This window comes from Eptatretus burgeri, chromosome 7 (assembly GCF_056783735.1).
Source record: "Eptatretus burgeri isolate ZD-2024b chromosome 7, Ebu_testis_v1, whole genome shotgun sequence".
Lineage (NCBI taxonomy): Eukaryota > Metazoa > Chordata > Myxini > Myxiniformes > Myxinidae > Eptatretus > Eptatretus burgeri.
In genome coordinates this window covers 46,609,994-46,636,452 of record NC_140967.1, presented here as the reverse complement: position 1 = coordinate 46,636,452, position 26,459 = coordinate 46,609,994, and the positions used below count along the sequence as shown (strand labels likewise).

Below are 26,459 nucleotides of genomic sequence, written 5' to 3'. Positions count from 1 at the left end.
AGTGGCTCAGACGTGTTTTGCTGTCAATCCAGGGCAACAACTTGGGTACCATTACTGAAATCCTCAATTTTCATCCGATTGACTTGAAATTTGAACAGGATTTGCATATCAGGTCAGTGAATTCAATCACCAATTATTTTTAAGGTCAAAAAGTCAACACAGGTCTAATTTCTAAAATTGAGAGATAGAGGGAAAACTATATAGAAATGTTTTTTAAATTTTTTTATTGATTCTTCACCATTGAGAGATAGGGCCAAAAACGATATGTCGCATCATATTTCAAAAATTTATTTGGCCCGATATGTTCTCGTGGATCAGGCATTGCGTGGCGGAGATATGCGCTCTACCGAATGCCCTTCTAGTTTCGTATGTAATATACCAACCGCCATTGTCTGGATCTTCTATGAGCCAGCAATCAACTTTTGACAGTGACATTTTGCCTAAGTATGGCAGCAGTTGCTCTGTTGCTTTATTGTATGGGAAAACCTTTCCAACACCCTGCCCTCAAATATATTTGTTCCTCAATTTCCTTTTTGCCATTGCTCCTTTGTTAATTATTTTTGAGACACATTGGTGTCCATTAGAAATGAAGGACCATTCAAGATTTCTAAACTCGAGCAACCTCTACTCAAATCCACCTGTATCTAATTGTTCTTCTGTGCCTGCATCCAGTTTTCATTTTGAGTATAAAGTAAACATTGTTTTGTTTTTGTTTTTTTGTTTGTTTGTTTTACCTCTGGTTATGTTTTCACCCCTGTTTGTCTGTCTGTCTGTGAGCTGGATATCTCAAGAAGTTATGGACTGATTCGGATGAAATTTGGTGGACAGTTTGGGTGTGTGACCAGGACTGATTGATTTGAATTTTAATGAAGATCCGAATGCTGGAATTTTTTTTGAGTGATCCCTCACCATTGAGAGACAAGTCCAAAAAGAATCTATAGTCCGATATCTCAAAAAGTTGTGGACGGATTTGGATGAAACTTGGTGGACAGGTTTGGTGTGTGACAAGGACGAATTGATTAGATTTTGGTGAAAATCTGGATCCTATACTTTTTTTTTTAATTTAAAAAAAATTATTGTTTGAGTGATTCTTCACCATGGAGAGATGGTGCCAATAACGATATATAGCATGATGTCTCAAAAAGTTGTGCACGGATTATAACAAAATTAGGGGGATGATTTGGATAGGTAGCAAGAACAATCCGATTAGATTTTGGTTAAGGTATAGATCCAGATCCAGCTTAACAGTGTGATACAAAACGTAAACTGTTCAGCCTGGCAGAGGTATGCATTCTACCAAGTGCCATTCTAGTTTATTCTGCTTGCCATCTTGAATAATTTGATCATTGCTTCTTACCATCACATGTTGATTATTTTGAGTTGCTGTGCCATATTATTGATTATGGGATGAACACCTTCAATGGCATCAAAAATAGTTTGAGGACTTCATTCTACGTTGGGTTTGTATGTGTGACGATGCCGTGCCATGTTCTTAAACTGTTATTGTTTTGCACCAAACAATCTTTGCAGTTTTATGTTTGCCCATTTGGTTTTTGTGTGTGCCGTGTGTTTTCGTCTGACTGGTTGAATTGATGCTGCAGTCCCAGATTCAAATCCCATTTGTTGATTTGTCCATTTCATACTGTCCTCGTAAATTCATGCAAACACACCAATGTTTGTCTTTATCCTGCTTGTGCTTTCCTTCCAGAAATGCTCCATGAACTTTGCTGTTTGAGATTTGTAGAAAATTTTAAGCATCCATTGACTGCAATTTAATAATGTGAGGATGGCCCACAAATCATCTGTTAATTCCACCACAAACTACTTTAAAAATTGAAATCAGCAAATTGGTATACTGTTGTTGGCCAGGAGTCGGTGGCGAGGAACGGCCGCCAGGTGGAGCAGTAAAGCCATCTCCCACCGAACACCTGGAATTGCAGGTCGTAACCTTCAGACAACTCCGAAGGTCATGGGTCACTTAAGGACCGTGGTCGCCAATTCTCTAATGGCGTGGGGTGGGGTTAATAGCCAAATTTCAATATACCTCAGTACCCACGTCGTCAAATTACCGGGGAAGTCACACCCTTAACAGACTCTGTCGAACCGGGTCGCTCTAGCGACCTCGATCTAGTGCAACCGAGCGGAATTACCAAAGTCCGTCAGTCCAAACGACAACTTGCAGCCCAATTGGCTTACTGGTTCTCAAGCACAAACCGTGCTGGGTCAATAATAAAAAGCACGACAACGAACTGGTACATTGAACAATTGGGCTTTATTTATAATGGGGCAGGGGAGCACAAAGAGCAGAGTCAAAACCGAATATGAGAAATGCAATTTATATACAAACAAACACTTAGCAATTTCTACTTAAGGACGGGGCCCATGGACCCACACACACACCCAAAATGTGTGTGTACTGATGGAGTACTGCTCTCCCCTCTGGGCTGGTGCTCCTGCCTCCCACCTTTCTCGGCTTCACGCTGTTGAAACCAGGGCATTTAGGATCATCGGCATCTCCCGCAATGAAGCTGAGTCTTTGGGCCTCTCAATCAATCACCGCAGGTTGCTCGGTGGTCTTTCTGTCTTCTACCGATTCCTCTCCAGCCTTGCCCCCCTGCTCTCTCTGCGATTTGTCCCCACCACATTTCCACAGGGCGCTCAAGGTCCGCCAACAACCCCCTTCTGGTAAAACTACCAAAATCACGAATCACTGCTCATCTTCACTCTTTCATTCCTCTTTTTTTCCCGCCATTGGAATAAACTTCCTCACTCTATTCATTCCCATTCTTCCCTCCAGGCTTTCAAAACAGCTGCTCACCACCACCTCTTATCATCCCCCATCCAAATCCTCGATCTTTTCTACCCCCGATAATCCACCCAAGCCCACTTCCTTCAATTCCCCTGCTTTCCTTCCTGAAAGTCCCTGTAATGTCCATCTTCTCTTGGCCATGTTCCCCATCCCATCCCCATCCCTCTCCCTTCCACAGTTCACCTAATGTGTCTGTTCCCCACTGTTTTGTCTCTCCCACTCCCGCCCCTCTTGTCTCATGCCCCCTTGCTGTGAGGTGTGTGTTAGCTCTCATACGAGCCTCGACAAGGTATACAAAAAAAAAAAATGGACCCCGTCGGGTCTTTATTGGACCCTCCAGCCGAGGAGGATAGGTCAGCTGGGGAGTCAAGATCTGGCCGGGTACCTGTCCGCCTCCTGCAGTCACACCGGACTCCAACCCACCACGGTGTGACTCGAACCCACGTCCCGGAATCCACCGAGCCCACGATCCTGGCTGCTCGACCACCAACACCACAAGGAGCCCCGCAAAAGACCGCAGGCCATAACCACTGACAACGACGACTCTCATGACACACACCAAGAGCAATCGCGACGATGACTCCGACGCCGCACACCAAGAGCAATGGCCAAGATGACTGCTCTACTCTCCTCTTGACGACCACTCTACTCTTCCATTTTGCGAGATCCGAGGGATTTCTTCCCTTGGCCACTCGCCTCCTGATTGGACGGTGGGCGGAGTCAGATCTGAGGTGATGAGCCTCCTGATTGGAGGAGGTCCGGTGGGAGGAGGGAACCTCACCCCTGTACGTGACACGTTGCACGTGGGCAATGGTGCGAAGTAATGAAAGCTGGGCGGGCGAAGAGCTTGTTTGCCCGCAGAGTGGGAGGAGTGAAGCTAGGGTTTTGTTGGCATTGTGCGGCTTCAAGATGTAAAAAAAAACCTGATTATAAAAGAAACCTGCAGTGCACACATGAAATTAACCCATTAGACAGAAGGACGGGACCCTGACTATAAACACATACTTATCGAAATAACTGAACTGCGGGGACTGCTGTCCGTTTGTGTGCAAATGGCTGCCAGGTTTGTAACAATACTTCCTGTGTAGGGATGCCACGGACCCTCCACACGTTTAATACAATACAAATCCTTAAAAAAATCTACCAAGATGCAAACCTATAAACTACCTTCCAGTCATCTGTGGAGGATTTCACATCCAATAACATTCATGAAGCTCATGTACAGCATCGCTAAACTACAAAAAGGACCGACCCAAAACATCCCGTTTGTAATTCTTAGTGTTCTTCTTCTTTTAAGACAGCCAAACTCAAAATTAGTACATTCAACGAGCATGCGATTGCAAAACCCTGTCTCCCTCTGTGTGGGGAAGGGGGGGGGGAGCTCTAAAAACATTTTTAAAATGTGAAAGGATGTAGATGGTATGCCAAAAATAATGTAAACAAGGTCGGGATGGTCACAATAAATTGTCATGTGAATCCCCCCCTACATCTTTCTTTGAATAATGGTTGTTTACTGTCCATCCCGACATCCATTTGCAATGTTAGTGTGTGTTGATTGCTTTCATGTATGAATTTTACGAGTGAAATATTAAACGGTTAAAAAAAACACACATACACGCATTGGATTCAGCTCTTGCTTGTGAACCCAAATCAAGAGAAACTTATGGTGTCATTTGCAGTCACAACCATTATTCAAACAAACATGTAGGGATGGTTTCACATAATTTGTTGTGACCATTCCTTGCTTGTTCACATACCTTTTGGTATACCATCCCTACATCCTTTTAAATTCATAAAAATCTTTTTTTCATAACTTGTAAAACTAGAATGGCACTCAGTATAGCACACCTATCCACGAGGCTGAACAGTTTACGTTTTGTATCCCATTGATGGACCGGATCTGTATCCGGACCATTCGTCCTCGTCGCTCACCAAAATCTAATCGGTTTGTTCTTGTCACCGACCCAACTTATCCACCAAGTTTTGTCATAATCCGTCCACAACGTTCTTTGAGATATTGCGCTATTTTGTTACGAATCTATAGCCCATCGCACACAACAGCCGGAGTCCTTATAGATCAGTTATATCGGTTAGTGTGTGTTTATAGATCGAACCCGTCCCTAGTCTAATGGGAATTAAATGTTCGTGCGCTGCAGTTATTTTGATAGTCAGGGTTTTTTATTTCATTTTTACATCACCAACAACTACAACAACACCTTCACTCCATCCTGACGCCATAACGCTTGCGGTGGGCGGAGTTCAAGAGGACCTGGCATCTCTCTCGCCCAATCCGGGGGATGCCAGCGAGGTTGCCGTCAGTCAGCCAATGAGCGCAGCCCATGCAGGACAATGTTACCTCCTTGTTTGAGGGGCGGTCCGCCATGGTGGCCGCCACGCCCCCCCGGTCCAATCAGCGACTTGGCGCCCCTTTTGGCCAATCACGGGGGCGACGAGCGCATTTTGCACGCCAAAACTGTCTAGTGAGCGGGTCCATGGTGGGCGGCTCCTTCCCTCTGGAGAAGGGGTGAATAATAGTTCGGCTCGATCGGACAGGAAGGATCTGAGTGGAGTTGGTTTTTGGTCGGCCGGATCACCTGACCTTGTCTGTTGGTGCTCACTGCTTCGTCCGCGCTCGCGCTGCTTGGCGTCCGCCCTTCATTCTCCGTCCCGGGCACTCAGAGTGGCATCGTGGTTGTCGGTTCGATAGAGAAGAGATTGGTCCTGTGTGCTCGAGCGCGTCTTCGGTCTGGCTGCATCCCGCGGATCTGAGGCGTCTTGTCCGGCGCAGTACGACAAGTGATCGACCAACTCAACACGGGAGGTCACCTCGTCTCGCCTCCTCTGGATTTGGCTGCCCTGGTCTGTCCTTTGGCGATCAGAGCTCCGGGAGGAAGTGGACGACCAGCCGCGGCCAGGTAGCCAGCCGAACTATCCTCCTCGGCTGGAGAGCCGAATAAAGACCGTTGAGGTCCATCTTCTTTTTGGTATTTGTGTGTGCGTGTGTGTGTCCTTGGGCCCCGTCTGTAAGTAGGAATTGGTAAGTGCTCATTGCTGTACATTATTTGCATTGCTTAGTTGGTTTAACTCTGCTCCTTGTGTATTCCCTCCCCCCTATTGTAAATAAATATCCATTTTGTTGAATGTACCAGCTCGTCCTTGTCCTTTCCTTCATTGGCTCGCCACAGTGCGTGTTGGGGGATTAAAAAGGCCGTTGCTGCCGTAGTTGTGCATTTGGACCGACGGGACCTCGGTAACCATCCGCTTGGGTTATGCACGGGTCGAGCACGGTAACGGCTTGTCCCGTTCGAGCTCCGTCAAGGGTGTGAATTCCTCGGTAGCTCGCCGCGTAGGCCTCTAGGTATTTTGAAGTTTGGCAAATAACCCTGTCCCACGTGGTTGATGTATTGACGATTCACGGTCCTGTAAGGGACCCGTACCTTTGGAGTTATCGGAAAGGTACGATCTAGATTCCGGGTGTTCGGTGGAGCCGACTCTACTGCTCCATCTAGCAGTCGTGCTCTCCGCCGAAACTTGGCCCACAACAATATATCGTATTTGGCCTATTGTTCAATGGTGTAGAATCACTCGAAACGATTAAAATTTTCTCATATCTGGATCCAGATCTAGATCCAGATCATCACCAAAATCTAATCAGTTCTTCCTTGTCATATACTTAACCTGTCCACCAAGTTTTGTCCTTATCCATCCACAACTTTTTGAAATATCTTGTGAATGTGTCGTTTTTGGCCCTATCTCTCATTGGGGAAGAGTTACTGAAAAAAATTACAGTATTCAGATCCGGATCTTCACCAAATCGAATCATTTTGTTTTTGTCACACACCCAACCTGTTTGTTAACCAAATTTCGTCCGAATCCCTCCATAACTTTTTGGGATATCCTCCTCACAGACAGACAGACAGATGGGAGTGAAAACATAACCTCCATCCACCTTTGGTGGAGGTAATAGTAAACCAAGATGGATCAACCTGAATGTGTTTGAGAGTTTATTATTAAAAGGCTGCCATGTAAGAAGAAGGAACGGTATAATTGACATCAGGTTGCGATGGTGAGAGAAGTGTTCAATTTGGAGATTGCATCACATGTACGAGCTCAAAATTTCCAAGAGATATGGGGTGTGAGATGAAAGACGTTTTGGGTAAGGGATGTGTTTAAAGGAGAGCAAAATTGATTGCATGAGGCCTCTGAAGTCGGAAGAAATGTTCTCTCCATTTGAGGTTCATCTCCTAAGTGAGACACTGTTTTCAGACAATAAACTGAGAGTTATGTTTGTACTAGCATAACCCGCGCTCTGCACGACATGTTGGGGTGGGTGTGTTTGAGAAAGGAACTGATGCAGAGTATCAGTAGTAATTTTACTTTAATGCAGTAAGTGGAATACGATTTCACTGTTTCAGAACCATTTTATTTACTTTTTTTGTACCATGCACCTCATATGGTCTTTGAGATAATGTAAGCCGAATATCACGTTACTCGAGCGCAGAACAAAGTCGAAGATAGCGCGACACGAAACCACAAACTCAGAAATAATATATAAGATGGTGCCAGTATCACAGCAGCTGAATAATCCCTTGGAACCTGTTCAGCAAAATTTCTGAAATTGTTTGTCATTTAATCCATTTTCTTTTGCAGTTTAGGAGTCTAGTGGTGGACATAGCTTGAACGATGGATTTTTTTTATCACTCCCCCAAAAGTTAAGATCATGTTCACCTGTTGGAAATGAGGTGTGTTCCCAGCATTAACTCTTTGTCTACAGGTTATTGCTCAAAACTTCAACCGTACCTTGCTTCCTACGTACGGCGTTTAACATACTCTTATCTCCATCTGGTTTGAAAATCCATTATTTGTCTTGTCTGGCGACCAAACCAACAGTGTAGCCTTCACACTGATTGGTGTTCTGTTGTGATGCAGGCCGCTTTTCACTCGGTCGTTTTGGTTTTGGGATTATTGTCTTCGTAAAGAGGGGGACACTTGTTTGATTTCATTTCTTCTCCCGTAGGTTCCATAAATCAACACGATAAGATTATGCCACCATAGCTGTGTAGTGATTTGGATAAAATAAAATAAAATTTCCATCTCATGGTTATTTATGTACTCCAGTGAATTGGTACAAGTCCTGTATAATATACTTGCGGTGCATGTACGTATGTGCATTATCTTTCTTTTATTTTGCTTTCATATCTATGAGGATGGTGGTTTCATGCAAATATAGAGGAACTTTATTTGTTTACAGTATCAATTATTTATTTTACGAGGGGATGAATGGTCAGCCAATTAAAAAAAAGGGGGGGGGAGGTGTGTAAGTGCATGCGTGCGTACATACGTGTGTGGTTGTTTGTGTGTACATTTGTTCGTTCGTGTTCAGAGTGGTGCCAACAGCAGGGCGGATGTGTGTGTAGGCAGAGAGCCAGAGATGAGTGGCGTGACTGTTTGGAAAATGGCTATTTTTAGCTCATCCCTTCCCTGCAACAGGTACCTAGCACACTTATTGAGGAAGGGAGGAACAGCTACAGGCGTTCTCTGTATGTCCAGGATTTCTACATACCTGCTTGAATGGCCAGCTGTAAATGCAGTACCTGCTAAAAGCTGTGTTGTTGTCTGTAACAGCATTTCAACCAATTGTTAGGGTAGCAAATGATATTGCGGTGAGCTTTTGGTGCTTTTATTATTATTATTATTATTAATATTATTATTATTACCTCCACCACCGAAGGTGAAGGAGGTGATGTTTTCACCCCTTTCTGTCTGTTTGTCTGTCTGTGTACATGATATCTCAAAAAGTTGTGGACAGATCTGCGTGAAATTTTGTGGACAGGTTCAGTGTGTGACAAGGACGAACTGGTTAGATTTTGGTGAAGATCCGGATCCGGATCCGACTACGAGAATTTCAAAAGTTGTGGACGGATTCGGACGAAACTTGCTGGACATGTTGGGTGTGTGACAAGGGAGAATTGATTCAATTTTTGTGAAGATCCGAATGAGGATCTGAATGCGAGAATTATTTAATTTTCTAAGTGATTCTTCACCATTGAGAGATTGGGCCAAAACGATATGTCGCTTGATATTTCAAAAATGTATTGGGCCCAATATGTTCTCATGGATCAGGCATTGCATGGCGGAGTTATGCGCTCTACCGAGTGCCCTTCTCTCTAGTTTTGTTTTATTTTTCTTCCTTTCTTTTTGACTGTTATTCAATGATCTGACTTGCTTCTTGCCGTTTCCTCATAGGATTTGTGCATTTTTCCAGAACCATTTTTGCTGGACTGCAACGCGAAATTATGTGCATGGCGGCAGCTGGTGTCGCAAAGTCGGACTAGTCGATCAAGTCTTGTTGAAGTAATCCTGAGAACTCGTGTGTGTGTGTGTGTGTGTGTGTGTGTGTGTGTGTGTGTGTGTGTGTGTGTGTGTGTGTGTGTGTGTGTGTGTGTGTGTGTGTGTGTGTGTGTGTGTGTGTGTGTGTGTGTGTGTGTGTGTGTGTGTGTGTGTGTGTGTGTGTACCAAAGGTGGATGGTGGTTATATTTTCACCCCTGTCTGTCTGTCTGTCTCTGTTTGCTTGGTTGTTTGTCTCTGAGCAGGATGTCTCCAAGTTATTTACGGATTCAGACAAAACTTAGTGGATGAGTTGGGGAGGTGACGAGAACAAGCCAATTAGATTTTGGTTTCCGGATGCATATCCGGCCTATCAGTGGGATACAAAACGCAAACTGTAAATAGCCTGGTGGATTTATGCGCTCTGCCGAGTGCCATTCTTGTTTAATCCTGATATTTGTCATCATTGCAGCCCCAAGCAAAAATGCCACAGTTAGAACTATGCTCACCCCACAACTCTCAATTGTGGTAAAGCACGTTAATATTGCTGTTTGGTTGAAAAGTAAATTCTGATTGATGCAGTACCTTCTCGGATGGTTCTGTTTTATGGCCTCTACCATTTCACTTACAATCTCCTTGCTTGAAAGTGCCTATCTTTGGGACTGCTTTCAGTCCAAATATAAGCTGACATTACTGTTCGTAATTAGCATGAGATTCGAGAAATACTCGTATGTGGTCATTTGATCCATGCTTGAAGAACACAATTGCCATTCTACTGCCATTCAGGGTTTCTTAACCTTTTTAGTATTGTTTCACCCTTTGAAATGGCCAAATAATGATATTTCCTCCCCCCCCCACCACATTATCAACACTAAATTAATTTTAAAAACTAACATTTATTTTAAAAATCATTCCAATAAATATTTTCATTAAAATATTGATATACAATTTCTTGCATAACATTAACAGTCTTGTATTGTTTTAACATACACATTCCTAAAATCTGTCGTGTTGACTGTTGTACGATATTTTCTTTTATAGTGTTGCCAAATAAGCACATTAATTTTCAGTGAATTTTTGTTCCGCTAATTTTTCATCGCTTAGGAAGTGTATTCGGACGACATATTCAACGCAATAATTTTAACATTCACATTCCTAAAATCTGTACTGTTGACTGTCGTAGTACGATATTTTCTTTTATAGTGTTGCCAAATATGCACGTTAATTTTCAGTGAATTTTTCAACCTAAAAAATAATTCCCCCCCCCCGACATCCGAAAATTTCCCCCAGGTTAAGGATTACTGATTTAGATGAACTGCCGATACTTTGGAATCGCCTCTATTCCATTCATCACTTTGGAGTTCAGCCTGTTTTTTATTACCCCGCGTGCAAAGCGGAAAGCCGGGTGTTAAGTAACTGGTTCACTCTGTCTGTCTATCTGACAGACATCAGTTTATGATTGAGGTACTACTTAATTTGAATTGAATGTTATATTTTGGACACTGTAGAACACAAATCAGAGCATGAACCTGTAGTTTTGCAGTACTTCAGCTCTGAATTTGTCAAATTGTATGGAATCTCATCTGGAGCATGCATTCACACTTCTGTATAGCAAGAGCTTCAGTCTTTCAGTGAAACCAAATTTCTAGTCAATCGGATGAAAATTGAGGATTTTAGAAATCTGACAAAGTTGTTGACCTTTGGCTGATGTTGACCTTTTGACCTCAAAAGCAATGGGCTTCTTTTGACGAACACTACCATATGGTGACTCTTCATGAATATTGGTTTAAAATTGTGATCTGTCGACGACAGACAGGTAGACAGACAGAAATATAACGCACAAGACACAGACAGAAATATAGCAAATAACACACAAGACCAACCAATATACTTGAAAAATCTTCGATTTTCACAAGTAACAAGAAAAAGATGTCGTGCAGAACACAATACTTGCGAAATCCCAAAAATATTGCAAGATGGGGTTAAATGTGCCAATATGGAAGGGAAATGGTGATGTTCAAGATCTGGGGAAGTACAGGGGCATTATGCTCCTAAGTCATGTCATGAAGATGCTGGAGAGGATTCTGGATGGAAGATTCAGGAAGAGTGTGGAGATTGGAGAAGAGCAGCAAGGGTTTAGAAAGGGTCGGGGGGGGGGGGATGTTCGCCCGAAGACAGTTGGTGTAGAAGAGCTTGGAAGTGCAAGGTGAGATTGCATTGGGATATGTGGACCTGAAGAAGGCCAACGACACTGTCCCGAGAGATATGGTGATGGTGACACTGAGATGGATAGGAGTGCCTGAAGCAGTAGTCAGGTTGGTGGAAGGGATGTACAAGGGAACAAAGGGAGGAGTTTTGGTTGGTCCTGGAATGTCTGAGGAGTTCAGTGTGAGAATCAGTTTGAGGCAGGGAAGTTCTCTCATCCCACTAATGTTTACCATGGTGATAGAGCTGGTATGCAGGAAGGTGAGCTTGAGGGGTGGTATGGAGAAGATGTTGTTTGCGGACGATCTGGCTGTTGTGGGCAGGAAATACAGGAGGTACTTGGGGAGTGGAAGGAGGCATTTGGGAAGCATGGGCTGAAGATGAGTATGGAGAAGACCGAGTTGATGTGGGTCAAGAAGCAGAGAAAAGAAATGCATGTCAGGTTAGAGGGGAAGTAGATCAGGCAGGGAAATAGGTTTGAGTATCTGGGAGAAACAGTGACCGGGGATGGTAAGTCTGAGGCAGAGGTGTGGAGGAGGATTCAGGTGGGTGCGAATGTGTGGAGGGAGTAATGGCAGACAGAAATATATCAAGGAAGTTGAAAGGGAAGTGTAATACCGGCCTACATTTATGGTCTGGAAATGGTGGCACTGACAGAGAGACAACAGAGGCTGCAGCTTTGCGAGAATAACTGGGTCAGGAGGATTGCAGGAATGAAGGGGGTGGATGGAAGGAGAATTGATGAGCTGAGGGAGGAGATTGGTGTGCAGATGAGTTTGACAGAGATTGGTGAAATGTGCTGGACACTTAGTGCAGAAGGGGCAAGAGAGAATGGCAAAGAGAGCAGATGGGTTGAGGGAGCAAGGTAGGAAGAAAAGAGGTAGACCTCTTTGAGATGGTTGAGATGGGAAGATCGTGTGAGGAGGGATATCCGTTAGGTAGGGGTGGTTGGAGATTGGAGGGAGTTTGAGGAAAGAGGGAGGTGGAGTAGTATCATCATGGTCAAGGCAAGCAGAAGCTTGCTGCCATCAGACCTCACCCCTTACAAAGGAAAGAGAACAACCAGGCTAATGTTGACTTTTTGACCTTTAAACCTCAAAAATAATTGGTGGTTGAACTCAGTGACCTGATATGCAAATCCTTTTCAAATTTCGCATCAATCGGACAGAAATTGAGGATATTAAAAATTTGACAAAGATGTTGACCTTGGCCTATGTTGACCTTTTGACCTCAACAAAAACAGGCGTCTTGCTTAGGACGAACTCTACCAAGTGGTGAAGTTTCATGAAGAATGGTTTAAAATTGTGATTTGTAGGTGATTGACAGACAAACGGATGGAACAATGCGCCCGACCAAGCAATATACTGCACTTGAAAAATCTTTGATTTTAGCAAGTAACAAACAGACAGACAGGGTTGAAAACATAACCTTTGTCCATTGCAGATGGTGGAGGTAATAAACATGCAAAATAATTTTATAGCATGTAAACATTGAAATGGACATAAATAAAAATAAATACAGTGTTACGGTTTTGGAAACCTACCCCAGGGGGAGAGCATACATGGGCACGTAGGTGACCCGAGGATCAGTTATTTCATGACACTATGTGTAGATAGTCCTTGGTCCCCTGTCAAAGGGTTGTTCGGGGGAAAGGGGGATGGGGGGGCTTGCTTTGGTTAGTTTGTTTCCCCCGTGTGATATCTTCCTTTTACCCCCCCCCCCTCCCACCTCTGCTCCTAACAACAATATCTCCTTTTCCCCATCGGTCAATTACCCCCTGACTCTGCTCCTTTCGACAATCCCTCCTTCACCCCAACGGTCTTATCTTCGGCCCTCCAGCCGTTCAGTTGTCCCTCAGTTCGACGGCTTCTCTCTCTGTTTTCCCTCCATTCACGCATTGCTTAATTGGGCACGTTCGATCCGTGGGGTCGTTAATCCTTCGGGCCAAACGGATTACTTTCACCGCATGGGACTGTGTCTATTCTCGCATGCCTGTTCGTAGCACGAGGTGTGGTGGTTTTCCTGTGCACGATGGTGTGTGGCACATCTCGCAGGCAGTGTACAGTGAGTACTGTACAGTGAATGCTTGTGTGTGAGGGAGAGGGCAGGGGCTGCCATTGCGGCCTTGGGTGTGTGAAGGGAGGGGCGGAGGCTGAATTGAAAGTTTCCTCACAATGACGTGGCATTTTCCACAGTCTGCATCGTGGACCCACCCTCATCGGATGCGCAGCAATAAAGAGGCTCACGCGAGTAGAGTGAGAGAAGGAAGGAAGAGAACAGAAACATACGAGAGGAGATGGAAAAAGGCGAGATCTTGTTCCGGAAAAGGAGCTCGGAGCTGGGGGGGGCGGGTGGGTGGGTGGGTGGGAGGGAGGGACATGGAAACAGACACACAGACACCATAGTACAGGGGGGGCAGTGTGGAAAGCCCAGGACGCAGTTTGGTTCCTGGGGAGCTGCTGCACACGGGGTTGGTCTGGAACTTGTGGGTAGCCATTGTTCAATTGGAGTCTTCGGCCTGGGTGCCTCATGGAAACGTTGATGTGTATGAAACTAGCTGAGGTCCCTGGTGATGCCTGGGATAAATTTCACATTATTTCCCCAGTTTTAATAAAATAAAGTTTAAGACAAACGGTTTTATCTGAGGAGATTCTCTTTCTTGCAATTTTTCTGTTTCTCTGGCTGTTGCATGTCATTCATGGTCAGCTTCAAGGCATGATTGTCTTTCTTGTGAGCTTTCCTGCTTCCGGGCTTCTTTTTATTTTTCTGGCTGCTGATGTAGATCTGCCCAAACTTGCCCGTTTCTTTGGTTGTTGTTGTGGGGATTTTCGAAAACTGCAAAAAAAAACATTGCCACATTAACTTCATGTCACAACCATTATGCACATGACGAGACCTGATGTGGCAGAAAATGACAGGACAGATTTTCGGGGAAAATGCACCAAAATCTGGAATTGCGCCAAATCGAACTGCAAGCACAGTCAAACGCAGTGTTGTTCCAGATCCCGTGTGCTACGCACTCCTTTCTTGGTAGCTCGAGGTCAAATGGTTTGCGCTTGCATAAAGAACAGACAAGCAAACAAACAGGCTGACCGACTCTGTGTTCCCATTCTTCATCCCATAACAGGTTCCCGTGCCAAATTTGGTAACTCTAGGTCAAACGGTTTGCACTTGCATAAAGGACAGACAGACAGGCTGATATATATATATATATATATATATATATATATATATATATATATATATATATATATATATATATATATATATATATATATATATATATATATATATATATATATATATATATATATATATATATATATATATATATATATATATATATATATATATATACACACACATATATCCCTCATCACCAGTCCGGTCAAAAACAATTTTTTCTGTCTGGTCCTCAATGCAAACATTAAGGGCTTTTCCCATCCTTTCCTTTCAGTATAAGAATCATGGGACTGAACTGACATGCTTTGTGGAGTGCTGGCAGCAACACTTGCATGGATGTACTGCACAGTATATTCATTTTTCTCACAATGGCGGACCACATATGCCACACCTTCACCTCCAGCCAACCTAACCTAACTCCATATTTTTTTTCGCACATCATCATAACCTTTCTCTGCCTTTTGGCACAATTAATTTTGTCCATCATTTTATGTTTGACTGTCATTTTTGGTGGTGCACAAAAAACAAGAGGCTCGTAATGTGAAATAATCGTACATGTGGCCGCAAACGATGACTCGTCTCTGCTCAGCTCAAAACCGCGATTGGTCGAAATGAAGTCCTGCGATAACTAAATCAGAACACAATCGATTGCCCACGACATTTTAACGGTTTACGATATCTCTTGAAGTTTTGGACGGATAATGACAAAACTTGGTGGATGAGTTGGTTAGGTGACAAGAACAAGCTGATGAGATTTTGGTTAAGGTCCGGATGCATATCTGGCCGATCAGTGGGATACAAAATGTAAACTGGTCAGCCAGGTGGAGGTATGCGCTCTACCGATTGACATTGTAGTTGGGTGCAAGAGCAGTGCCATTTTTGCCTCTGCCCGATGGAGCAGTGTTAAAATGTCAAATAATGAAATATGCATTTTATAAATATTTTTATATTCTCTGGGGGTGGGGATTTAGAGCCACAGCAGTCAAAACGGAGAATATTGTTTTTTACTCTAAATTTGATATTGGGTCTTTCTGGTGGAACTTTTTGCTATCTTTCAACTTTACTTTCGGAGGAAAGTGTTTGGATTTGGGATGACGTGCCATTGGCTTCCCTCCAGTTGATATTGTTTACAGTATTGCATGGACGTGTTTTGATATCATTGAAAATTATTCGGTGTACTCGGACTTCACCTGCTGGACATTTATTGGCTGTTTAATTTCCCTTGTCCTTGTTTAGACACCATTTAATGCAAAACCTTTACCTTGCAGAAATCTTCAACCATTTCCCTATTTTGTAAGTCTGGTGTTGTTTAATGAACTTCAGCATTCTGAAGGTGTTGCAGCATGCGATTTCTTGTGTATTTGTTTATGCATGTGGTGTATGTTATATAATGTTTTTCCACCTGGAAATGTGAACACGCTTCCATCAGGCACATATCTACCACTGGGTCTTGTGGGTCGATGACCACAAATTTCTTTTTGAAAAACTGCTAAATTAACACACACACATATATATATACACACACAAACACACAAACACACACACACACACACACACACACACACACACACACACACACACACACACACACACACACACACACACACACACACCATGTGAGCATGCAATATTCACCCCTACATATTACTGTTAGGGTTGCAATATTTGTGATTGCTGTTTGGGTTGCAATATTTGCCCTTATATTTGTGATTGCTGTTAGAGGTGCAATCTTTACCCCTGTGTTTGTGATTGCTGTTTGGGTTGCAATACTTACCCTGGTATTTGTGATTGCTGTTAGGGTTGCAATATTTACCCCTATATTTGTGATTGCTGTACGGGTTGCAATAGTTACCCCTGGATTTGCGATTGCTGTTTGGGTTGCAACATTTACCCCAATATTTGTGATTGCTGTTTCGGTTGCAACATTTACCCCAATATTTGTGATTGCTGTTTGGGTTGCAATGTTTACCCCTGGATTTGTGATTGCTATTTCGGTTGCAATATTTACCCCAATATTTGTGATTGCTGTTTGGGTTGCAATATTTACCCCTGGATTTGTGATTGCTGTTTGGGTTGCAATATTTACCCCAATATTTGTGATTGCTGTTTGGGTTGCAATATTTACCCCAATATTTGTGATTGCTGTTTGGGTTGCAATATTTACCCCAATATTTGTGATTGCTGTTTGGGTTGCAATATTTACCCAAATATTTGTGATTGCTGTTTGGGTTACAATATTTACCCCAATATTTGTGATTGCTGTTTGGGTTGCAATATTTACCCCTGGATTTGTGATTGCTGTTTCCATTGCAATATTTACCCCAATATTTGTGATTGCTGTTTGGGTTACAATATTTACCCCAATATTTGTGATTGCTGTTAGGGTTGCAATATTTACCCCTGGATTTGTGATTGCTGTTTCCATTGCAATATTTACCCCAATATTTGTGATTGCTGTTAGGGTTGCAATATTTACCCCTGGATTTGTGATTGCTGTTTCCATTGCAATATTTACCCCAATATTTGTGATTGCCGTTTGGGTTACAATATTTACCCCAATATTTGTGATTGCTGTTAGGGTTGCAATATTTACCCCAATATTTGTGATTGCTGTTTGGGTTGCAATATTTACCCCTGGATTTGTGATTGCTGTTTGGGTTGCAATATTTACCCCAATATTTGTGATTGCTGTTTGGGTTGCAACATTTACCCCTATATTTGTGATTGCTGTTTGGGTTGCAATATTTACCCCAATATTTGTGATTGCTGTTTGGGTTGCAACATTTACCCCTATATTTGTGATTGCTGTTTGGGTTACAATATTTACCCCAATATTTGTGATTGCTGTTTGGGTTGCAACATTTACCCCTATATTTGTGATTGCTGTTTGGGTTGCAACATTTACCCCTATATTTGTGATTGCTGTTTGGGTTGCAACATTTACCCCTATATTTGTAATTGCTGTTTGGGTTGCAATAGTTACCCCTATATTTGTGATTGCTCTTTGTGTTGCAATAGTTAACCTCCGCCATCAAAGATCGGAGGTTAGTTTCACCCCTTTCTGTTTGTTTGTTTGTGAACAGTGTTACGGAAAAACTCCTCGACGGATTTCGACGAAACTTGGTGGGGGGATTAGGTATGGTCCAAGGATCATGCCATTAGATTTTGGACTTGGTTCAAAATCCAATATGGCCGCTATGGCGGCCATTTTGAAAAAAATATTTGAATTTTTTTTGCATATCTACATGTTTTAAGTGATTTCCAACCCCCCCCCCCCCCCCCAAAAAAAAAAATTGTTGGAGAAAAAAAATTTTTGCAACTTTTTTGTCAACAAAATTTAGATATTTCTTTTTTGCATTTCTACATGTTATCAGCGATTTCCAACAAAAAACATGCCAAAATTATAATTGCGGCTGATTTTGGAACTTCAGGTGGATATACCCACGTAAAATCAATTTGTCTCAAGGAATCTAGTTATGACGAATGAATTGAGTATGTAAAAGTAAAAGGGAAAGTTGCAAACTATAACTCTGTGAGCACTGTTGACGTCAAATTGAACGAATAGGATATCAGGTTCACTTGAGTGGCCTAGCAGTATTGGCGGCGGAGGTTTTGCACCACCTCTAGTAACCCCTGTATTTGTGATTGCTCTTTGGGTTGCAATATTTACCCCTATATTTGTGATTCATTTTTAGCCTGGTGTTGGCGCAGTGGTTAGGGCAGCGGCTTGGGATCCAAAAGGTCCTGAGTTCAAGCCCCGTTGGGCCACTGAATTAATACACCAGGGGGTTGACTCAGCCTGTCATCCTTCTGAGGTCGGCGAAATGAGTACCAGTGTACTGGGCCGGTGTATACCCCGGTTAAAATAGGTGTACCATATCCCTGTGTCGTAAGAGGCGACCAGGGTTGCGTCAGGAAGGGCATCCGGCGTAAAACATGTGCCAAATCACAATGCGGATCATACGGATGATCCGCTGTGGCGACCCCTAACGGGAGCAGCCGAAAGAAGAAGAAGAAGAAGAGATTTGTGATTGCTCTTTGGGTTGCAATAGTTACCCCTATATTTGTGATTGCTGTTCATTATTCTTCCTCCCCAAAGCTTGTACTCTTTGCCTTCATTTCTTGTTTATTTTGTCCACCAAGAGGGTTCTCTATTGAACATTAAACATTACTATGGTTATACTTTTGCCTTTTATTACCTCCACCACCAAAATCCAAGATTGGAAGTTATGTTTTCACCCCCGTCTTATCTGTCTCTGTGAGCAAGATATCTAAAAAAGTTATGGACAGATTCGGGCGTAACTTGGTTGACAGGTTGGGTGCCTGACAAGGAAGAATTAATTAGATTTTAGTGAAGATCTGGATCTGAATCAGGTTTTTTGTTAATTTCTTTTTAAAGTGATTCTTCAACATTAAGAAAAAGGAACAAAAACGATATACAGCATGATATCTCAAAAAATTGTGGAAGCATTTGGACAAAATTTGATGGATGAGTTCTGTCGGTGATAAGAACACGCTGATTAGATTTTGGTTGAAATCCGGCTTATCAGTGGGATGCAAAACGTAAACTGCTGAACTCTGCGGAGGCATGCACTCTACCGAGTGCCGTTCTAGTTTAAACTGCTAGAAACACCCGCTCCCTTTGGCATTGGCTTGTACCTCCCTCGCCCACCTCACAAGGGATTTTCTTATTTATTTATTGAAATACTTGTGTCCATGACCTGATCCTGGGTACTCCCGACATGTATGGGAAACTTGGTGGAGATTGGGCCAGCCCTGTTTTTCTCTGATTTTCCAATGTACACACATGCATACAGCGAATTGCCTCATTTAATTTTAATATAGTAAGATGCTTCTGCTAAGATATAGTATAGTAAGATGCTAAGATCTATTCAATGGAGTTCAATAGTGAATGGGTTGCAACATCAATGTGTGTCCAAGATTGCTGACCACCTTTTTGAGAGTTCAGATGAGAACTTCAACAACTTCACTTTGGCTTCCTCGACATATGAACAAAAAATCAACTTTATTTAATTTATGCTTCATTTCTGAGTCAAACTCTTGCTCTGTCATTGGTATTTGTTGACTTAGAGACAGAGGTGTGTAATTTTTGACTATAAATTTCTTTGGAATTACTTTTGATGCGATTTGAATATTTAATTTTCCCCTTAAATTGAGATAGATATAATTAGTAAAATTATCGAAAATCCACCACCCCCTTATGCATTGACAATTACTAGGATCTATTCCTGTTGTTGTTCTGTCCATAATTTTGGGTACCATTATCAACATTGACAATAATTCAATAAATCGAGAGAGAGAGAGACAGCTTTTTTTTCATGCCTGCCATACATGCATGACAGTGTACGATTTGATCTTTCATAATTAGGGTGAAAATACTTGGCTTAAAACCCGCTGCATGAAAGTGTATGTGGTGGCTTGGAGATCCATTTGATATACTTCACCAATGTACAAATTCTGACCGATCAAATGTTTGTTTGCTTTCCATTCTCCCAAGTCACCTTCCTTTCTGTGCATCAATTATTCTCTTCCTTGTCCAGGAGTTCTTTGAGAACACAAAGATGCTGTGGTTGGACGAGGGAGTCCGAGCATGCTACGAGAGGTCCAATGAGTATCAGCTTATCGATTGTGCTCAGTAGTGAGTTGTTTTGATACCTTCTATAGCATGTCCTTGCATGTCTCGGCACTCGATGTTGTTTGTGTGTTCGCTTCCTTTGCTAAATGCTCTAACATTGGCCTTTAAGAGATAACCGCTGGCTATTTTTCGGTTGAAGGACATTTAGGAATGCATCTGTTGTGCTGCCCGTACTTTTTGACTGCTGCAGAATCGACCATTCGCCAGTTGTGTGATTGCTAAACGCCACTCTCGTTGCATCAATCATGCATGCATGATGATGAACAGGCACAGTCGCGATCAGCCTGTTGGATACTGGCTGCACCTGACATAATTTGCATTCGGTCATATAGCCTACCTCGCCCTGTATAATTGCGTACATCAGACTAAAACAGATTAAACAATCGTATGAGCTGTGATATTGCCGCCTCGTCATTGATCTGACACTGACTGTGCCATTACATGGCGGTCTGGGAGGTACGAAGAGCATAGTGAGCAAGCAACCATTCCGAGCCCGTGTTACCATGGCGCTAGGCAGGGAAGTAAAGGCAGGGAATGCATTGCTGTGTCTGTGCGGGGGAGGGGTGGCTGCAAGTGAGCTATTTATAGGATTGCCGAAGGACACTGGGTGTTATTGGCTGGAGCTGGAATGCGCATGTTCCCATGCCGTCTTCTGTAACCAATTGTGACTCTTCTTTCTGCCTGAAACGTGGCGTTTGAGTTAAACTGAGCTGCCTGAATGGAGGCAAGGTACCAAAGGTTAGCGTTCAAACTCAGGCCATCATGAGGCAGCTCCCTCCCCTGTCAAACTCCATTCAATATATTTTTCTTGTTCTCTGATGAATTTGAGTAAGCTGACAAATAATGTCATATCACTGCCCGCAGCACAGCCTATCCTTTTGACCCCAATGAAAACTGCCAAAAGTTCTCTTGCACTTCCATTCGTCCTACATTGACTTGGCCTAATGTGATCATTGCCTCTCCATGATTGTATAGTTATCTGAGAGGTTTGCCATTTAATTTCCAAATACTTTATCTTATTGCAATTTAACTGTCCGACAGGATGGTAATATATATCGGCAGTATACCGAACAAATCGGGAGTGCACTCACCTTTGAGCTGTTTAGTCTTGGTCCATTTCTTGGTCTAACTACAAATTGTCAGATCACAAGTCCACCGTCCCTCGGATGAACGATAAGCTGGGTGTCCCATCTGCTAACATTGGTTGGTGGGCGTTAGATCCCACACTAGTACAGTATAATAATAAATAAATAAAGTGTGACGTTTCTTTGAGAAAATATCCCTCGCGTTGCACACAGCTACTCCAAGGTTGGAGGATGTGACAGTGGTTGGCTTAAAACAAAAAGGCAGTGAGAAGTCCTCGTACTTGCTGGAAATTAACTTTGTCGAAGAGAAGAGTCTTTCGTGAAGAGCAAGTTATTGCCGGGACACTGCCCAACACAGGAGGAAGTGGATTCAATGTTCTTTCAACCCGGCAAGCAGATTGGACGCCCATTGAAATATTCCTGACCAAATCGGCTCCAGTTGATCATCAGGCCTGGCCAGTAGTTAATTTTGTTAATATTGTGGAGTTAATTTGGGGTCTTTCGAGGAGTGGTAGTAATCGTCGAATTTTTTTTTTTATTGAATCTCCAGAAATCAAAGTACAGAAATGAACACAAATCACGCTTGTTTTTTTGTCTTCATTCGGAAAGAATACAAAATGCACCTTTATTTTGTGGACTCACCATTGCTTTCATTTCTGGGTTGTCAAAATCTTTGAAAACTGTTTGGCTGATCCAGTAATTTTTCTTGGTCTTTTCTACTTCTGATTTGGTATCAAAGGTTCTTGGGTCCATTCTGGGAGCACTTTTCTAATACCACATTATTTGTCCAGCTTTGTACTTGGTATTGTTGAGGACACCAGTAAACTTAATATATTAATTTTGTATTTTGAGTTGAAATGGCTCTTGTTTGTATTTGTACAGCTTTCTGGACAGAATTGACATTGTCCGTCAAGGAGACTACACACCTACCGACCAGGTGCGCTGAGTGTACCCAGCAGTGGCGCAACCCATTTCTGCCCAAATTTGTTTTTTGCCATAAAGAGGCAGACTGTTTGTTGTTGGTTTTCATCATGTATTTAATGTTCAACTTGTGTGTTGCATTTGTGCTTTGCTTTATTCTTACTATTGGCCTTAATCGTGTGAAAGGCATTTGCATTGGAATTGACTTCATAGCTCACCCTAGCGATGAGCATTAACATTGCATCTCAAGCGCTACTGATACATAATCATGCCTTCCCATAAGATCAGCATACATGAACATTAGATCGACATTAACAAATTGCAACTGCTTGTAATAGCTGGTCATTTAAGCCAGCAACCTTAAAAAAACAAAAAACATTTTTCTCTCTTTGCCGAAATAAATTCATTGGGTGTTTTTTGTTTGTTTGTTTTTTTTTCTTTCCTGGCAGGATTTACTGCGATGCCGTGTTCTTACATCAGGAATCTTTGAGACCAAGTTTCAGGTTGACAAAGTTAACTTCCAGTGAGTATGACTTCTCGGGGCCTTTTGTTTCAAGCCATCCACAGTCCCATCCGTCACCTTGGGGTATATGTGTGTAATGCTCGGGATGTTTTCTCCAAGCAATGATGGATAGTTTTTAGAACAATTACTCTCCCTTTTTATAATGCTGTACTAGCAAAGAATCCATCCTCATGGATGGGATAATTCACTCAGAATTAGTGTATTTCAGTTTGACTTGGTATTCCCACTCCCGCTGGGAGCAGCGATATGCCAAGCATATTTACAGAGAATTGGGATCTTCCACCTGCCCTGATCGCCCCAGACAATTTTTTTTATTATTGTTTTTCTTTACCATCTGAAACCTCCCCCGGGCACACCCCGAGTACAATCATAATTTTTCAACTCGTTCCGTTCAATGGTTCAGGGGTGCGCACATATATATATATATATATATATATATATATATATATATATATATATATATATATATATATATATATATATATATATATATATATATATATATATATATATATATATATATATATATATATATATATATATATACACACACACACACACCTCAAATGATAGTAGGATGACAATTAATTTCTGGTCTCTGATATGCCCAAAAGCATTCGGACAGAACACGAACGTTTTTTTCTTTCTTTCTTTCTTTCCTTTTTTTTTTTTCCCATCACCCTTGGAAAGAACTACTGGCTACTTATATTCCATAAAACCCACAACCATGATTGTTGGATTTAATCCCTGTAAGGATTGTACTAACTCTGGTCAAGGATCTGCCTATACATATGTCTTCTCAGTACATTTGTAAGTTTTTATTTCATATATAGTAAAGTAACACCCGTACTGCATGAGAAAAGTAAAGTTTGATGGAGTGTACATGAGTAAAGTTTCACAATGTCTCCCAGCCCCCTTTTGCCTTTAAGGAAATAAGATAATGTGGTTTATGGTGTTTACGGCGTATATGCATGGTTGTTTTACATAGATCCTCGTTTGTTTGGTTTGCATTTCAAAGTTTATAATTCCATGGGATGGTTTTGGAGAAGTTAAAAAAGATTCATCGTCCCAGGGGGCAGGGGTTCAGGTTGGTGGGAGGACCCCAATTCTCTCTGTAAATGTGTATCATATAATCATAACTGTAGAAGTGGGTATCATATTTCCAGGAAGTGGTGGGTACTATTATTGCTGGTCTGAATAAAATACGACTTTGACATCATAGAAGTGGGGTAATTAACCCTCATAGAAGTGGGGTGTGTTCTTTGCTTGCTACCTTTAAAATATCAAGGGTTGGGCGGGGGGGGCTTACTGATTTGATAAAAAGCAGCTTGTGGGGTGAGTTTTACTTGCACTTAGTTTGTACAATTAACATTTTTGCTAATTACTGTTCATGCACGTGAGGATGTGATTAAGATTTTCGGGCATTTAAACAATTCTTCTCTTTAGTCAAAAACTTGTCTTCCAACATACCAACTCGATGATCTTATCTGTTGCTCGACCTGAAATGCATGTCATTATTTTGTGTCTCTATTTCTTTGCTTTAGATGTGTGCATAAATATGAGATGGTTCAAGGTTGTTGTGAACTTTTTATTGCAGAGAATTTAAAACCAATTGTTGTGCTGAATTTTTTTATGCCTCTGCTGACGAAGCCGCCAGACACATAATGTTTTCTGTTTGTCTGTCCGTGCTAATTTTTGTTTTTTTCCGCAATTGTTTATCCGATTGGAATGAAATTGTCACTGTAGGTGCGACAACTCGTGTAGAATGTTTTAATGATAAGTATGACGTCAAAGATCACGTGGTGTGGCAGCCATGTTGTTAAAAAGGAAAAACTTTCGCCCTCTGTATCTCCGAAACCGTTCCATGGGAAAAAAAATGAAATGACATATCAAGTCCTCCCCATGGGAAATAAGTGATTTTTTATATTTTATTATGTCATAGGTGGCTTCATTATTCCATCATAATTGCATACGTCTAATGCTTTATCTGATCAGGATGAAAATTTGAGGGACATTTTAGGCTAAATTGTTTGGGGGAAAATAATTAATGACGTCATCGGCGACGTGGTATGGCAAGCTTCTTTTTTTTTGTAACATACAAACCTTCAGAAACCTTCTTTTTCTGAAACTACTGAACAGATTGAGGTGAAACTTTACAGGTATGATCGCCTATCCATGAGGAACAAAAAGTCTCCACCTAGTACATCATAGCTCACATGGTTTGGCGGCTATAATTTTTTGAAGAATTAACATTGAAAAATCTTCTTCTCCAGAACGGCTTGACAGATCGAGAGGAAACTTCACACACATGTTCCCCAAGCGTTGGGTATGGTATACCAGGATATTCATGAATAAGTAATAGGTAACATGGTCTGACAGCCATATTGGATTGAACAAAAATCTTTTTAAAAATTATTTCTCTTGAACCGCTTTGTCAGGTCATGCATGAGAGCATGCGCTGGAGCAGCACGTCGCTGCATCCACTTCCGCTGGTACTCCAGGGACCTCCATCCTGCTATCCCCCAGGATGATGGCTGGTCCATCCCCATCTCCTTAAGATGCCCATCAACATGCTACAACCAGGAGGCATGTGGTCGGCCCGTGGGCCTCCTCCACTCACAAGGCTCCCTCACTGAGAGAATCTGGTAAGCAGGATCGTCAGGAAAATGAGCCATATGTCCAGACAGCGGCAGCTGATGCTCACGAACTATCCAGTAATAAATCTCATATGGGTCTCTCTCAGCCACTGCTCATTGGACACAAAGTCTGACCAACAATACCCAAGGATTCTTCGAAGAGATGTGGTACCGAAGGAGTTAAGTCTCTGTCTCACATCCGTAGAGCAAGACTGGAAGCAGCAAGGACTGAAAGACTAGGACTTTGGTTGTCCTAGATATTATTGAAAGCCTGTGTCTTAGTTTTGACCCAGTAAGCCCATAATCCCAGCGACTCCGACTCCTCATTCAGCGCCTCAAGGACCCCCATAAGGATATCCAGTGTCTCCGCAAAGATGACTGCATCATCTGCGAAATCAAGGTCAGAGATCTTGACATTCCCAAACGACGCACAGCAACTTGATCTCTCAGACATCCTCCCAAGAATCCAGTCCACACAAGTGCTGAAAAGTGTGGGGGCCAGTACACACCCCTGATGAACTCCAGTGGCAAGTGGAAATAGTCAGAGATGTAACCACCACACCTCACAGCACTCTCAGTACCAGAGTGTAGTTCAGAAATCAGATTGATCAGCTTTGGTGGCACCCCGCAAAGACCGAGAATCCTCCAAAAGGCATCCTGATTCACGGAATTGAACACTTTGTGGAGATCATCATAGGCTGCAAGCAGCCCTGCCGGAACACACTACGTTCAGTGAGGACCCGGAAAGCAAAGATACGGTCAATCGTTGACTTCGTTGGTGTAAAGCCCGTTTATTCTGGGTGCTGGTGCTCAAGCAGATGGTGGCGAACCCGATCAATAATTTTCCGAGCAAAGACCTTGCCCAGCACTGATGGCAGCGTCACCCCTCAGTAACTGTTGCATTCCTGGCGATCACCCTTCCCTTTCCAGAGAGGAACAACAAGGCCCCTCTTCCAGTCAGATGGGATGATGCCTGTGTTCTGGACAGAGCAAAGAACTACATGCAATGACACAAGTACAGCATTTTCACCAGCTTTGAGAAGTTCAACGTGGATGCCATAGATCCCAAGAGTTTTACCCACTTTCAACTGGTTCACCACAGCCTGTGTTTCC

At 42.5% G+C, this 26,459-nt stretch overlaps 1 protein-coding gene across 3 annotated transcripts in view; it reads left to right on the top strand.

The window, feature by feature from the left end:
* Window positions 1-23,084, top strand: part of LOC147023181 (guanine nucleotide-binding protein G(s) subunit alpha-like) — a 94,565-nt gene extending 71,481 nt beyond the window's left edge. The window contains exons 6-8 of one of the 3 annotated variants that reach the window (XM_085888350.1): window positions 20,087-20,184; window positions 22,149-22,203; window positions 22,637-23,084. In XM_085888350.1, coding sequence (XP_085744476.1) covers window positions 20,087-20,184; window positions 22,149-22,203; window positions 22,637-22,714 — 231 coding nt within the window. In that variant the 3' untranslated portion in view covers window positions 22,715-23,084. The remainder of the gene's footprint in view (window positions 1-20,086; window positions 20,185-22,148; window positions 22,204-22,636) is intronic. The other 2 variants (XM_085888351.1, XM_085888352.1) reach the window with 2 other exon arrangements.
* The last annotated feature ends 3,375 nt before the right edge of the window (window positions 23,085-26,459 follow it).